The sequence below is a fragment of the Molothrus ater genome, chromosome 23 (assembly GCF_012460135.2).
Source record: "Molothrus ater isolate BHLD 08-10-18 breed brown headed cowbird chromosome 23, BPBGC_Mater_1.1, whole genome shotgun sequence".
Lineage (NCBI taxonomy): Eukaryota > Metazoa > Chordata > Aves > Passeriformes > Icteridae > Molothrus > Molothrus ater.
In genome coordinates, this window is record NC_050500.2 from 6,284,798 (window position 1) to 6,300,340 (window position 15,543).

General features: G+C 56.4%; 1 protein-coding gene across 1 annotated transcript; it reads left to right on the plus strand.

Moving 5' to 3' along the window:
• The first annotated feature begins 795 nt into the window (after positions 1-795).
• On the plus strand, positions 796-14,968 carry LOC118694970 (protein-arginine deiminase type-1-like). Its single transcript, XM_036396328.1, has 16 exons — positions 796-887; positions 3,481-3,655; positions 4,530-4,599; positions 5,995-6,068; positions 6,834-6,951; positions 7,029-7,154; positions 7,979-8,154; positions 8,234-8,337; positions 8,874-8,997; positions 9,739-9,846; positions 9,929-10,080; positions 12,869-13,013; positions 13,541-13,634; positions 14,046-14,125; positions 14,530-14,655; positions 14,735-14,968. The coding sequence occupies exons 1-16, from the start codon at positions 796-798 to the stop codon at positions 14,966-14,968; spliced, it is 1,998 nt and encodes a 665-aa protein (XP_036252221.1).
• The last annotated feature ends 575 nt before the right edge of the window (positions 14,969-15,543 follow it).

A 15,543-nucleotide genomic window follows, 5' to 3' on the forward strand; every position in this document is an offset into this window, starting at 1 on the left:
CTCCCTCTCCAGCCAGGTTTCCCCGCTCCCAGGCAGGCAAATCCTCTGGGATGGGATGGCCTGGAGAGTGATGGATATCTGTGGTACAGCTTCCAGCAAAGGGGATCCTTCCCGTAGGACCTCGGCCTGGAAACCTCCGTTCCCCTGGAGCTCGAGGTCCAAGTGAGACACGGAGGAGGTTGAGTTTCCTTGGGAAGTCTCTGGTTGTTGGCTGTTGGTGTTTTCCCCTTCCCCGCCTGCCCCATAACCAGTTCTCCCTGCCTGTCCCTCCCGTCCTTGGGATGGTTGGGATGGGAAGGACCGGCCTGAGCAAACATTTCCTTTTGTTCAGCTGTACTCAGGCATGGCCCTGCTGCTGCAGCTGGGGCTGTGACTCACCCGGCCCAGAGAGGCCGGCTGGAAAATTTGGGGTGTTTTAAAGAAAATGCCCGGTTTTAATGACAGCATTGTAATAACCCCAAACAACCACCTGTGCTGCCGGGGGAGTGGGAATGTTTAATGCATGAGCTGCAGGGCTTGAGATGGTGCTGGGGAGGAACAAAAAGAGGGGAATAAACCCAAACCCTCGCTGAGGAGCATCCAGCAGGGCTGGCTGTCACCTGCAGCATCCCCTGGAGCCGCCCCAGGGCTGCCCTATCAGCTCCATCTCGGGATGGAGGTGGAACCAGGGTCCCCCGGCCGAACCCCGTCATCCCGGGAAGGAGGAGTTTCCTCCCGAGCCTTTTAATCCAGTCCTGCTGGTTTCCCGGCACAGCCGGCGGAGCTCCCTGCCCATGCGGCCGTGCCCGGCTCGCCATGGCCCCGCGTCACGTCGTGCCCATGTCCACCAGCCACGCCGCCCGCGGCGTCTGCGTGCTGGGCACCGAGGTCTTCCTGGACACGCGCCGGTAAGGCCGGGCATGGGGCAGCCCGGTGTGCTCCGTGGAGCTGCTGGGATTTGGGATGGGTTTGATTGGGATTGGGGCATCCTGGGCTGGGATTTGGGATGGGTTTGATGGGGATTGGGGCACCCTGGGCAAGGGATTTGGGATGGGTTTGATGGGGATTGGGGCATCCTGGGCTGGGATTTGGGATGGGTTTGATTGGGATTGGGGTATTCCAGCCAGGGATTTGGGATGGATTTGATTGGGATTGGGGCATCCTGGGCAAGGGATTTGGGATGGGTTTGATTGGGATTGGGGCATCCTGGGCAAGGGATTTGGGATGGGTTTGATTGGATTGGGGCACCCTGGGCTGGGATTTGGGATGGGTTTGATTTGGATTGGGGTATTCTGGGCAAGGGATTTGGGATGGGTTTGATGGGGATTGGGGCACCCTAGGCTGGGATTTGGGATGGGTTTGATCAGGATTGGGGTATTCTGGACCAGGGATTTGGGATAGGTTTGATCAGCATTGGGGCATCCTGGACTGGGGATTTGGGATGGGTTTGATTGGGATTGGGGCATCCTGGGCAAGGGATTTGGGATGGGTTTGATTGGGATTGGAGCATCCTGGGCTGGGATTTGGGATAGGTTTGATCAGCATTGGGGCATCCTGGGCCAGGGATTTGGGATGGGTTTGCCCAGCATCATGGCATCCTGGCATGTTCCACAGAGCTGCAGGGCTTTGGGATGGGTTTGGAGGAGGAACGGGTGGTGAGGGACTCAGAGCTTGTCAGGAGTTCACCCAAGGGTTTGGAGGGACAGGTCCCTCCAGAGCTGGGTGTGCTTTGGGGGATGATGTCCATGGGGAGCTCATCCAAGGTTTTTTTTAGGGGATGATGTCCCACTGTGTGTGTTTTAGGGGATGATGTCCCACAAGGAGCTCATTTTTGGGGACAATATCCCACAGGGAGCTCATCCAAAGGTGGAATGTTGGCTCAAGGCATTGCAGCGGAGCCGGGCCAGGATGGTTTGGAGGCAAAGCCCAAGCACACCCCAGCTAAGCTAAGCCCGGGTCTATTTCTGGCTCTAAGAACATTGGGCAAGAGCAATTTAAGATGTGCAACTTGGAGCTAAAACGGGAGGAGGAATAAAATGTGTGGCTCAGGCAGAAAAAATTTAGCAGCGGCCGTACACGGGCAGTGTCAGGAAAAGGGATTTTTGCAGAATTAAATATGGGGTGGCTTTATTGGGCAGATAGGGAGCTGTCCCTGCCCTGCTGCCACAGTGTCATTATTTAATAAATCACATTTATAATGACAGAGAACGCAGGCCCGCCTGGTCAGCATCGCATCCCGGCAATTATTGGGATGGAGCACTGGAGCCGAGCCAGGATGTGCCACCATCCCCTAAAACAGCCTCGTTTCCCCCCTCATGCAGACGGGAATGTAGAAAAACCATTATCTGCAATTTTTTGTCCTGCTTTTGGACTTGGAGCCCTCTCAGTCCAATTTAAACCTATGGAGCCCAAATGGGGTAATTTGGCTTCTTGGTAACAAATTTGAGCCATGGCCCCAAACAGCAGATGATGGAAGCTCGTCCAGCTGAAAAATGGAATAATTTTATTCATGGGGAGCACTGGCTGGGGGGAATTTAGTGATGGATGCATCAGTTTTGGGCTGCTTTGGGCAGAATGTGGAGCTCGTTGGGAATCGGGCAGCGCTGCTGAGGTGGGAGGGCCACAAACCCACAGCAAAGAGCCCCAAATCTGTGGGTCCATGGCTTCGCAGGGTATTTGGGATGGGATCCAGCATCCCCCAGATCCACAGCTTTGTGGGGTGTTTGGGATGGGAGCCAGCATCCCTCTGGATCCACGGCTTTGTGCGTCGTTGGGATGGGATCCAGCATTTCCTGGATCCACATCTTCATGGGGTGTTCCAGATGGGGATGCCAAGCCCATGGAATGCCCTAATCTCCTCACAATCTGCTGGAGGCACCGGGGACGCCGCGCCAAGAACAACACCGGGGATAAATCCCTGCCGTGGCGGGGTTTTGATGTTGTGGTTTTTATGTTCTCGCTGCCCAAGTTCCCACCCGGTTCCCCCTGGGACGCAGCCAGGGGAGCGGGAGCAGGTCAGGGCTGCCGGGATGGAGCGGCCGGGGCTGTAATGAGCAGGGAGCAGCACTTCAAAGGCTCCCGAGGATGTCACGGAGCCGGGCGCGGGTGCTGCCTGCCCGGATCCAGGCTCTGCTCCAGCCCCAGCATCCCTCAGGTCACGGGATGGTCCCACAACACCCAGCTCCGTGCGTGGTTGGCATGACAATCCTCCTGGCTCTTCCCCAGTTGGGGTTTTGTCACAGGACGCTGAAATCCAGGGAATTTCTCATGGTTGCAGAGGGAGGTTGGATGTGGGATAAACCACGGCCGGACGTGCCGGAGCTGCAGCGGGAGCTGGGCTTGCCCAACGCCGCCACAGAGGTCCCACGTGTGGAACTCCAGGGACCATTTCATCACCCAGGGATGGTCTCGGGGCCCCTCCCGCCCACTCGTGGCTGGGTTTAATTCCAGGTTCGGGGACTTGGCTCCCGTGGTCTCTGACCCGAGGTTGCTCCATTCCAGGTCCACCCCGAGAGGTGCCGCGTCCTTTGACGTGCACGCCACGCCGGCAGTGACGGTGCACATGATCCACAGCCCCGCCACAAAGCCCAGCCTGGACGCCCGGTGGCCCCTGGATCCCGACATCGAGGTGGTGGTGACCATCGATGTCACCAGCAGGACCGTCGATGACAACCAGGTCAGGATGTCCTACGTGCTGTTCATGTGGCCAAACTGGGGGAAATGAGTGACATTCCTAGGAAAACTCAAGGACTTCTGAGTTACGCTGACAGCAGGGTGGTTTGTCATGGTGAAAGCTTGAACAGAGTTGTGTAATTGGCACTGACGCGAAATGAAACCCAGAAGGAGAAGGTCCCACTTGGTGCCCCAACGACAACATCACAGGGGTTGCAAAAGTCGGTGCCAGGCAGCAAAAAATGCACCAATTCTGACATTTTCCGTGCCTGATTTTGTGCTGAAGATGGCACAGAGGGTTCCAATGAACTGTGATTAATGGAGAACAGCTGGGATGGACCTCCCAGGGCCCGTATGGGTGGGCAGGCGGGGGTTGGAGCAGTGATCCTTATGGGGCTCTTCCCAGCTCATTCCATGATCCCAGGAGGGCAGAGATCCCACCAGCCCAGTGGGATGTGGGGATGGAGATCCCGCCAGCCTGGTGGGATGTGGGTCATGGTGTGGGGATGGAGATCATGGTGGCCCAGTGGGATGTGGGTCACGGTGTGGGGATGGAGATCCCACCAGCCCAGTGGGGTGTGGGTCACGGTGTGGGGATGGAGATCATGGTGGCCCAGTGGGATGTGGGTCACGGTGTGGGGATGGAGATCCCACCAGCCCAGTGGGGTGTGGGTCACGGTGTGGGGATGGAGATCCCGCCAGCCTGGTGGGATGTGGGTCATGGTGTGGGGATGGAGATCCCGCCAGCCTGGTGGGATGTGGGTCATGGTGTGGGGATGGAGATCATGGTGGCCCAGTGGGATGTGGGTCACGGTGTGGGGATGGAGGTCCCGCCAGCCTGGTGGGATGTGGGTCACGGTGTGGGGATGTCTCTGCAGGTGAAGATCTCCTACTACGACCGTGAGGGCCGCGAGCTGGCGGTGGCCTGGCTGTACCTCACCTGCGTCGGTAGGTGCCCACCAAGGCTCCAGGAATTCCTGGTCTCTTGGGATCTGGCTGGATCCACGAGGCCAGAATTCCGTGGGGGCCACAGGCAATAAAGGTTTGGGTGTTCACCGATGCTGACGAGCAAGAGGGAAATAATTAAACCATGATTAATTAAACATTGCCTTATATGGTGTGGGAGAGACAGAGGCTGGGCCGTGTCCCCACCCAAGAGCATCCTCCTGTGCTGAGGTGGTTCCTCGGGAGAAGAGGATCCATGGGAGATCTCCTCACCCAGCTCCAGCCAGCACCAGGGGAGAGGGATCGGCACCGAAGCGGTGCCTGACCTATTTCAGGAGTTTAGGGTGAGGTGAATCATCCCCTCCAAATGCCTGCTCTCCCCTGCTGACTACAAAGGGAGTCTAGACAACCAGTCTGGGTGCAGAAGTCTCCACTTGGATGGATTAATTACCCTAAATTTGGGATTTTCTGAAGCGTTCACATGACAGTCTGACCTGTGTCCTCAAGTCGTGCCTACGCCTCCCAAAATTGCCCCTGGAGAGGCTGAAGGTTTCCCATGTCCCGTGGCCGATGGGCCTCACTGGAGCCAACTGGGGCCACCACTGGCCACAGAGATTTTGCCTTCCAAATCTTCTTCTCTTGGTTGGATTTGGAGTTTCCCTCCTGGCTTTTCCACGTTGTCCTCTCTGCCCCAAGGAGAACAATCTCTGACTCAATCCCTGTGTTTTCCACACTTTGTGTGTCCCATCTGGAGGAGTTTTTGGGTTAGGGTTGAGGTAGGGTTTGGATGAGGTCACCGGTAAATCTCTGCACCAGAGGCAGAAATTTGGGGCAAGAAGAGCTCTGTGAGGAAATTCTCAGATTTCCTAGAAATTATTTGGGTGTTTGCTCAACCACAGTGAAAACACATTTTTGTGCCTCCACCGTGTTTTGGCTTCATGGAAAACAGGACAGTCAATAGGAAATGGGTGAAAACATAAAAAATGCCAAGGAAACATAAAATCTGCCATGAAAGCATAAAATCTGCCATGACAACATAAGAAAATTGCATGACAACAAAATCTGCCATGAAAAAATGCTATGAAAACCTAAAATCTGACATGAAAACATAAAATATGACATGAAAACATAAAAAATGCTATGAAAAAATAAAATCTGCCATGAAGTGGGGATGTCCCTGCTGGGGGGAACCACAATGAGAGGAGACAGCTGGAGATCAAAGAGGGAAAGTCATGGCAAAGCCGTTGGGTTGGATTTTCTTCTCCTGTTCTGTTGGGTCTGGAGCAGCTTCGGGAGAGTGAGGTGGGGTTGGTGTGGGGTCACGGTGCCAAGGAGAGCCCAAAATGGCCCCAAGAGCTCGTCCCCTGCCCGTGGCTTCCTTCCCTCTCGCTGTTCCAGAGGTGTCCCTGGACGTGGACTGGAGCCGCAGCGGCCGAGTGAAGAGCAAGGGCAAGGACAAGGACAAGGACAAGGTGAGTGAGGAGAGCGTCCTGGGAGGGCGGATCCATCCCCAGCCTCGTCCTGGAAAATCTCCAGGGGGGACAGGGACCTGGGTGGTGTCTCTGTGAGGGCAAACAGCCCGGCAGATCCTCAGCCTACTAATTGAGCAGGAAAAGGATTTATTTTCCTATTCCACGCCAAAACCACCTGCAGCTACAGCCTGGCCCTGAGGATCTTGTAGGAGAAAACTCTCAGCTTTTTCTTCCCTTCTTTCCCCTTCTTTCTTTCTCCCTTCTTTCTCCCTTCTTTCTCCCTTTTTTCCTCCATTTCTCTTCCCTTTTTCCTCCCTTTCTATTCCATCTCCTTTCTCTTTTTCTTTTCCTTTTTGGGCCCCAAAGCTGCTGTTGAATGCGTTGAGCAAACAGCAGGAGATTTCCCCCTTTGGCCACACATCTGCCTGTGCCCAGGCCCTCAAGCTGGGCTAATTAACCACAGATCAGCCGGGCTAATTAACCGCAGCCTGATCGGCGGTGCAAGTTGGTATCAAGATGGGCTGAGCTTCCAGAAGTTCTGCAGCCGTGTCCAGGCGAGGCTGGAGGCACTTCCAGCCTGGCTGGGAGATAAAATCTCGGAGCAGCCCGTGCAGGCCCTGCTGGAGCTGCCGTTGGGATGGGGTGGTTGGAGCGGCGCTGGTGTTTCCTCGTGGCGTGGTTGGGTTCTCCTCCAAGCCCGTGGCTTTCCTTGGCCCAGCATGGGGGAAATCCTGCTCCTGTCCCCTCTCGGTGCTTCTCCTCCAGGCCAAGTGGACGTGGGGCCCGGACGGACAAGGGGCCGTGCTGTTGGTCAACTGTGACCGGGACAGCCCCGGCACGGGGGGCACGGACAGCGGCCAGGCAGACATACGGACACCAGCAGGTGGGCTGCGACCCCGAGGGGCACCCGGGGGCTTCCCCGCTGCCATCCCCTCCCTCCATGTCCCCTGTGTCCCCCAGACCTCCAGGACATGTCGGTGATGCTGCTGCGGACCGAGGGCCCCAGCGCCATCTTCGCCGAGTACCCGGTGGTGCTGCACGTCCCCGAGAGCGACGCGGACAAAGTGCGGGTGTTCCACGCCGTCCGTGAGTGCCTCTGCCTCCCCCTGCCCCAGCAGCCCTGCGGGACCCCAAAGCCAGCCAGCCCCACAGGTTTTTGTTCATTGGGGTGCCCCTATTTGCTGTAATCACCCTTTTACCCCCAAAGCTCTTCTGCTGTTTCACAGGGCAGGGCTGTATGGGAAAAACCAAGGGGGAGAAGGCTCCAAAGAGGCTTTTCCCAACGGGGGCTGGAATTTTGACATTCCCATGGCGCGGGAAGCCCCACGTGGCTCCCGGCACTGTTTTGGCTCGGGCAGGGAGCCAAGCAGCCAAGCAGCCCATCCCGTTGGGCAGCGCCCTTCGCCTTTGAACGGTTGGATCCCCGGCAGCTCCGCGCCGAAAATCAGGTCCGGGGAGCCAAGGGTGTCATTAGGGATCCTCAGCCGGAGCCACGCACCTTGAAAGGGCTGGACCCGAGGGGACGGAGCCCTCTTTGTCCCGGGAAGATCAAGCGTGTTCCCCAGGGAGGAGGAGGAGGAGGAGAAGGAGGAGGTGGAGGCTCTTCTGCCACCCTTGGGCACCAGCCTCCTCCTGCTGGCGTGTCCCCCTGTGGGCAGGCTCTGGGAATCTGGGGTTCTCCAGGCTGAGTTTGGGGTGGGAATCCGGGGTTCTCCAGGTTGCTGAGTTTGCAGTGGAAATCTGGGGTTCTCCAGGCTGAGTTTGGGGTGGGAATCCGGGGTTCTCCAGGCTGCTGAACTCAGGGTGGGGATCCGGGGTTCTCCAAGCTGCTGAGTTTGGGGTGGGAATCCAGGGTTCTTCAGGCTGCTGGGTTTGGGATTCTCCAGGCTGCTGGGTTTGGGATTCCCCAGGTGGTGATGCCTACCCGCTCTACAAGCCTGTGCTGGGCCCAGACAAGCTCTCCTACGTCCTGGACCACGCTGGCCACGGGGACAGCACCTTCTACGTGGAGGGGCTGGCGTTCCCCGACAGGGGCTTCAGTGGCCTCGTGTCCTTCAGCGCCAGCCTGCTGGAGGTGCCCCATAAGGTACGGGGGGGTCGGCCCCACCCCTCCCCTAGCAAACCCCCTGTGGTGGAGGTTCCAGACTCTGTTTTGGCTCCACCAGGACTCGCCGGGCACGCCGATCTTCACGGACACCGTGGTGTTCCGCGTGGCGCCCTGGATCATGACGCCCAACACCCAACAGCCCCTGGAGGTGTTTGTCTGCAGGTAGGAGGGGTGTCCATGGACAGGGGTGTCCCCTGCCCTGGGGCACTCACCAGGGAGGAGTTCCCACCCTTCCTGGCTGTGTGGGGCCCTAGGTGAGCCAGGTTAAGGCATTCCTAGCTGGGAATGTTTGGGAAGGGAGCCAGCTGCTGCTGTGGGAGTCATTTCCATCCCAAGGAGAAGGGCTGGAGTTCCCTCTCCAGGTCCATTCCCATGCAGGAATGTTGCCCAGGGCATTTAAATCTCAAGGAGAAATGCTGGAAGAACATCTCCAGGTCCAATTCCATGCAGGAATGCTGCCTGGGGTGTTTGAATTCCAGGGGAAAGGCTGGAGTTCCCTCTCCATCTCCAATCCCACAAAGGCTCGGATTCCCTCTCCAGCTCCATTCCCACAAAGGCTGGAGTTCCCTCTCCAGCTCCATCCCCATGCAGGAATGTTGCCCAGGGTGTTCAGGATTGAGGAACGAGCTGCGGGGTTGGGGTTTTGGGGTCTCCCCATGATCCCCCTCGCAGCCCTGGTCCCTCTCTGTCCCCCACAGCATCAAGCAGGGCTCGGATTCCAACGAGGCCTTCCTGGAGGGGCTGCGGGCGCTGCTGCGGAAAGCCAACTGCAAACTGACCGTGTGCTCGGAGCAGGACTCGCGCAGCGACCGCTGGATCCAGGTCAGCTCACCCGGGAACAGGAGAGCCCCCGCGTGGCTTGGGCAGCTCCTGGAATGCCAGGGGATGGGCCAGGGAGCGGGCACTGAGGCACAGGGAATGCTGCCGGGATGGCGTGGATGGGGACAATGGCCTGGGAGCCCTGGCTGGCACCAGGGACACAGAGGGGCACCGCGACAGGGACCCCGTGGGGCTGTGCAGGAGGGACCCCACTGCAGGGGGGACCCCAGTGAGGGAGGGGACCCTGTGGGGACATTGCAAAAGGGACACCATGGGACATTGCAAAAGGGACCCTATTGCAAAAGGGACCCCGTGGGGCTTTTGAAGGTGACCCCATTGCAAGAAGGACCCCATGGGACATCACAGGGGGTCCCTGCTGCAAAAGGGACCCTGTGGGACATTGCAAGGGGGTCCCTTTTGCAGAAGGATCCCCGTGGTGCTTTGAAAGAGGGACCCAAGGGACACCTCCAGAGCGACCTCATTGTACAAGGGCACCCCATTGAAAGTGTCACCCTGTGGGGCTGTGCAGGAGTGTCCCAGTGCCAGGGGGACCCCAGGGGGACACCGTGGCTGTGGTGTCACCCCGGGAGGGCCGGGCAGGAGCCTTCCCGATGGTTTAGGCTGGGCTCTGCCCGGCTCGCCCCATTTCCTGCCCCACCCTCCCCACATCCCTGGTGGAGATTCCTATCACCCCCGGGAGCCTTCCTCCTCCTCCTTCTCCTCCTCCTTGTCTCCTTCCCACAGGATGAGCTGGAGTTTGGCTACGTGGACGCTCCACACAAAACCTTCCCTGTGGTCTTCGACTCTCCCAGGAACAGAGGCCTGAAGGATTTCGCTTTTAAGAAGATCCTGGTGTGCCTTGCTTTGAAATCCCCCTTTTTCCCCCCAAAATTCCCTCACGGGAGGTCCTTGGCACCTCTTCCCTCTTTCCCAGGGCCCGGATTTTGGCTACGTGACCCGGGAGCCCCCCGGGAAGAGCGTGACCAGCCTGGATTCCTTCGGGAACCTGGATGTGAGCCCGCCGGTGACGGTGCGGGGCAAGGAGTACCCGCTGGGGCGGATCCTCATCGGCAGCCCCCTGCCCTGGTGAGCGCCCAAAACCCTCCTCGGGACATCCCAAAACCCTCCTTGGGACATCCCAAAACCCTCCTCGGGACATCCCAAAACTCTCCTCGGGACATCCCAAAACTCTCCTTGGGACGTCCCAAAACTCTCCCTCGGAGATCCCAAAATCATCCCTTGGGAGATCCCAAAACCCTCCCTCGGGAATATCTCGGAGAAAAAAACCTGGTCCCGATGCCCATAAAATCCCAGATTTTACAGGCAAACCCCATGGCTGCTCCTCCCACCCTCACAAAACCCAGCTGCCTTTTTCCTGTTTTTCCATTTTCCCTTTTTCCCTTTTTCTCTTTCCCCCCTTTCCCCCCTTTCCCTGTTTTTACCCCTTTTTCCCCAACCCCACACACCCGGGCTGAGTTTCTTCTTTGGGAGAGGAGCAGGGGAGCCCAGGACAGGGTGAAATCCCAAATAACCGGGGCTTCTTGTGCCCATGAAATCCCGAATAACCGGGGGTTGTTGTGCCCATGAAATCCCGAATAACCGGGGTTGTTGTGCCCGTGAAATCCCGAATAACCGGGGTTGTTGTGCCCGTGAAATCCCGAATAACCGGGGGTTGTTGTGCCCGTGAAATCCCGAATAACCGGGGTTGTTGTGTCCAGGGCAGGCGGTGAACAAAGCTCTCTGCCAAGCCTCCACAAAGGAGGGCATTTTCCGGGAAAAACAACACCCGCTCCCGACCCCGCCTGCTCCATCCCAAAAAACCCCCACGGGACGCTCCCGTCCCAGCCCGGGGCTCGCGCTGCTTCCAGAGGAAAGGAAATGCAGGGAAATGGGATTTTCCCAGCCCCCACTGGGGCCCGAACTGTCCCTCATTACCGGGAATTTAATTAACGCCTTCCCAGCCCGCTCTGTCTAAGAAAACTTGGCCCTCACGCCAAAGTGAGGCGGGATTTGGGAATCACAGGGATGGGAAAAACTCATCCCAGAGGTGTCCGAGTGGAACCGGGCATGGAATGATCCCATCCCTATGGATAGATCCGGCCTGGAGATGTGTTTATGAAAAATGAGGGGATATATCAATGTATTTATCCAAGATACAGGGAGATACACTGATATATTTATGGAATATTAGGGATCTAATAATATATATTTGTACTTATATATTTATAGGGATTTAGCAATATATATTTATATAATGTATACATTTACACACTTTATAGGGATATATCGATGTATTTATCCAAAATACAGGGAGACACATTGATATATTTAAGTAATATTAGGGATCTAGTAATATATATTTGTACTGATATATTTATAGGGATTTAGCAACATATATTTATATAATGTGTACATTTATACCCTTTATACATAATATAGGGATATATCGGTGTATTTATCAATAAAATACAGGGAGACACATTGATATATTTATGTAAGATAGGGATTTAGTAATATATATTTATATAATATATGGGTTTAAAAATATATATTTAAATAATATAGAGATTTAGCAGTATATATTTCTATGACATGTATATGTTAACATGTATATATAATATAGGGATATATAGATGTATTTATCTAAAATACAGAGAGATATGTTCATATATTTATGTAATATGAGGGATCTAGTAATACATATTTATATATTATAGGAATTTAGCAATATATATTTATATAATATATGAATTTAGCAGTATATATTTATATAACATGTATTATTAACACTATATATAATAGGAATATATTGATGTATTTATCTAAAACACAGAGAGTTATGTTGATATATTTATATAAGATATGGATCTAGTAATATATATTTATATAAGATAGGGATTTAGCATATATATTTATATAAGATATGGATTTAACAATATATATTTATGTTGATATATTTATACAATCTAGGGATTTAGCAGTATGTATTTATATTATATAGGGATCTAGTAATGAGTATTTATTTTGATATATTTATATACGATAGGGATTTAGCAATATATATTTATGTAACACATATATATTACCACACTTGACATATAACACAGGACTATATTAATATATAACAGACATAATGATACATAATCAGAGCATCAGGCAGATAAATCTATATTAAAGCAGAACAATGTATAATTTATATTATTACATGTATTTAAATACATGGATGTCTATAATGTATCTTGGGCCATTTTCCCTGAAAAACAGGACAAAAATGAGCCCTGGGGTGATCAGGAGCAGGCTTGGGCAGGGGGTTTTGGGGTGGGCAGGGAGAAGATTTTAGGGAATGGGTTTTGGGGTGGGGAGTGGGTTTTGGGGAGGGGGTTTTGGGGTGAGGAGCAGGTTTTAGGGAGAGGAGTGAGTTTTGGGGCAGAGAGTGGGTTTTGGGGCAGGTTTTGGGGAGGGGGTTTTGGGGCAGGGAGGAGATTTTGGGGAGTGGGTTTTGGGGCGGGGAGTGGATTTTGGGGCAGGGGTTTTGGGGCAGGGAGCAGGTTTTGGGAAGCGGGTTTTGGGGAGGGGATTTTGGGGCAGGGGTTTTGGGGCAGGGTTTTGGGGAGGGGATTTTGGGGCAGGGGTTTTGGGGCGGGGAGCAGGTTTTGGGGTAGGGTTTTGGGGTGGGGTTTTGGGGCGGGGAGCAGGTTTTGGGGTAGGGTTTTGGGGAGGGGATTTTGGGGCAGGGAGCAGGTTTTGGGGCAGGGGTTTTGGGGAGGGACACAGGTTTTGGGGAGCGGGTTTTGGGGCGGGGAGCGTGTTTTGGGGCAGGGTTTTGGGGCGGGGTTTTGGGGCAGGAGCGGTGCCCACCCCAGCTGTCCCGCAGGATGGCCGGGCGCAGGATGTGCCGCGCCGTGCGGGATTTCCTCTTCGCGCAGACGGTGCAGGCGCCGCTCGAGGTCTACTCGGAGTGGCTCAGCGTGGGCCACGTGGATGAGTTCCTCACCTTCGTCCCTGCCCTGGACAGGAAGGTGCCGACCCCAGAGCCTGCCCAGGGCTCTTCACAGCACCCCAAAAATCCCCTTTGCCAGCTGTTTGTCCTTCCGGGGGCTCTGGGGAATGGAGACCCTTTGGGGTGGCTCAGGGGGATGGGTTTGGGATTGGCATGAGGATCTCATGGCCCAGGGATGGATTTGGGATTGGTGTGGGCATCTCATAGCCCCAGGGATGGATTTGGGATTGCTCTGGGCATCCCATGGCCCCAGGGATGGATTTGGGATTGCTCTGGGCATCCCATGGCCCCAGGGATGGATTTGGGATTGCTCTGGGCATCCCATGGCCCCAGGGATGGATTTGGGATCTCTGTGGCCATCCCGTGGCCCTGGGGCTGGGTTTGAGAATCTCCATGAGCATCTCATAGCCCCAGGGCTGGGTTTGGGATCTCCATGGCCATCCCATGGCCCCAGGGCTGGGTTTGGGATGGCCGTGGTGCCTCCCAGCCGGACTCTGGGGTGTTTTATCCCCACACCAGGGGTGACCCCCGGGCTCTGTCCCGCAGGGATTCCGGCTGCTCCTGGCCAGTCCCAACGCCTGCTACAAACTCTTCAAGGAGAAGCAGCAGCAGGGCCACGGGGAGGCCACGCAGTTCATAGGTGAGGGCTGGCTGAGGCCATCCCTAGGGAACGGCATTCCTGCTGTCCCTTCCAAGTATCCATTCCCAGTGTCCATCCTGCTGTCCCTCCTGCTGTCCATCCCTCTGTCCATTCCCAATGTCCATCCCTCTGTCTACAATGTCCATCCCTCTGTCTATCCCGCTGTCCACCCCACTTTTTATCCCACTGTCCATCCCAGTGCCCATCCCTCTGTCCATTGCGGTGTCTTCTGTCCTGCTGTCCATTCCCAGTGTCCATCCCTCTGTCCATCCCAGTGTCTGTCCTGCTGTCCATTCCCAGTGTCCATCCCTCTGTCCATCCCAGTGTCCGTCCTGCTGTCCATTCCCAGTGTCCATCCCACTGTCCATCCCTCTGTCCATCCCTCTGTCCCTGACTGCTCCCACGCCCCAGGGCTGAAGGGCAGTGAGAAGAAGAGCATTGATGAGATCCTGGCGGACGAGTCCCTGCGCAGCGACAACCGCCACGTGCAGGTGGGACCTGGGGGCTCCCCCTCCTCATTCCAGGGGGTTCCGGGGTGCAGGGATGGGATTTGGGGTCCTGGGGAATGGCTGGAGTGCCCAGAGGGGCCGAGGAGAGGGAGATGAGCCGAGGGACAGGGAGAGGATGGGATGGGGAAGGGATGGGGATGGGATGGGATGGGATGGGGATGGGATGGGGATGGGATGGGATGGGATGGGATGGGATGGGATGGGATGGGATGGGATGGGATGGGATGGGATGGGGATGGGATGGGGAAGGGATGGGGATGGGAGGTTGGGATGGGAATGGGGTGGGAGGTTGTGCGCAGGGACGGGGTGGGATTCCGGCAGGATCCAGCAGGGCCTGTGGGTGGGATGTGGAGGGCTGGGATGGCAGTTCTGGGTCTTTCCCACAGCGCTGCATCGACTGGAACCGCGACCTGCTGAAGCAGGAGCTGGGGCTGAGCGAGCAGGACATCGTGGACATCCCGCAGCTCTTCATCCTGACCAACTCCCGCGCCGACGCGCTGTTCCCAGACATGGTGAGACCCCGACCCCACAACCCTGCCCCGATCCCAATCCCCCGGGATCGCTCCCTGCTGGATCCCCGTACTGCTCCAGGTGAACATGCTGGTGCTGGGCCGGCACCTGGGCATCCCCAAGCCCTTCGGGCCCGTGGTGGGCGGGCGCTGCTGCCTGGAGCAGCGCGTGCGGGAGCTGCTGGAGCCGCTGGGCCTCTCCTGCACCTTCATCGACGACTTCTTCTCCTACCACGTCCTGTCGGGGGATGTCCACTGCGGCACCAACGTGCGCCGCAAGCCCTTCGCCTTCAAGTGGTGGCACGTGGTGCCCTGAGCCCCCTGGGCCGGGTCCTGCAGGGGAAGGTGCATTTCCTGCAGCCCGGGGGAAAGGTGCATTTCCTGCGCCGGAAAAGCACCAACAGCTCGGGTTTGGCCAATAAAGCTTCACGGACACTGAGGGGGCAGCGCTTCCCCGTCTCTCGTCTTTCCTTCTTCTGCTCCCGGCGTGAAGATGTCATGTGGAGCCTGGTTTTGGGCACGGGGTTTTGGTCTGGGGCTGTGGGGACAGCGGGGGTGGAGAGGCTGCTCTGAGGGGTGAGGGCCCCATCCCACGGCCGCGGGGTCACGGAGTCCCCGCCCGTGGCTTTGCAGCTGATGGCACCCCCAAAATTCCCTGTTTTGGCCAAAAAATCGCTTCCTACTGTGGAACCTGGTTCTCAGGCTGCAGGAACCCCTCCTGCCCTCCTCGGGACCTTTTCACGCCTTCTCCAGGAGGGAATTTCCTCCACTCTTCGTCTCCACCGGAGCGCGACACTTCCCGGTGCCCGCCTGGCACCCGCCTCGCACCGCCTGGCACCGGCCCGGAACCGAAACCCGCCCAGTGCCCCGGGCACGGCCCGGCCCCGCACA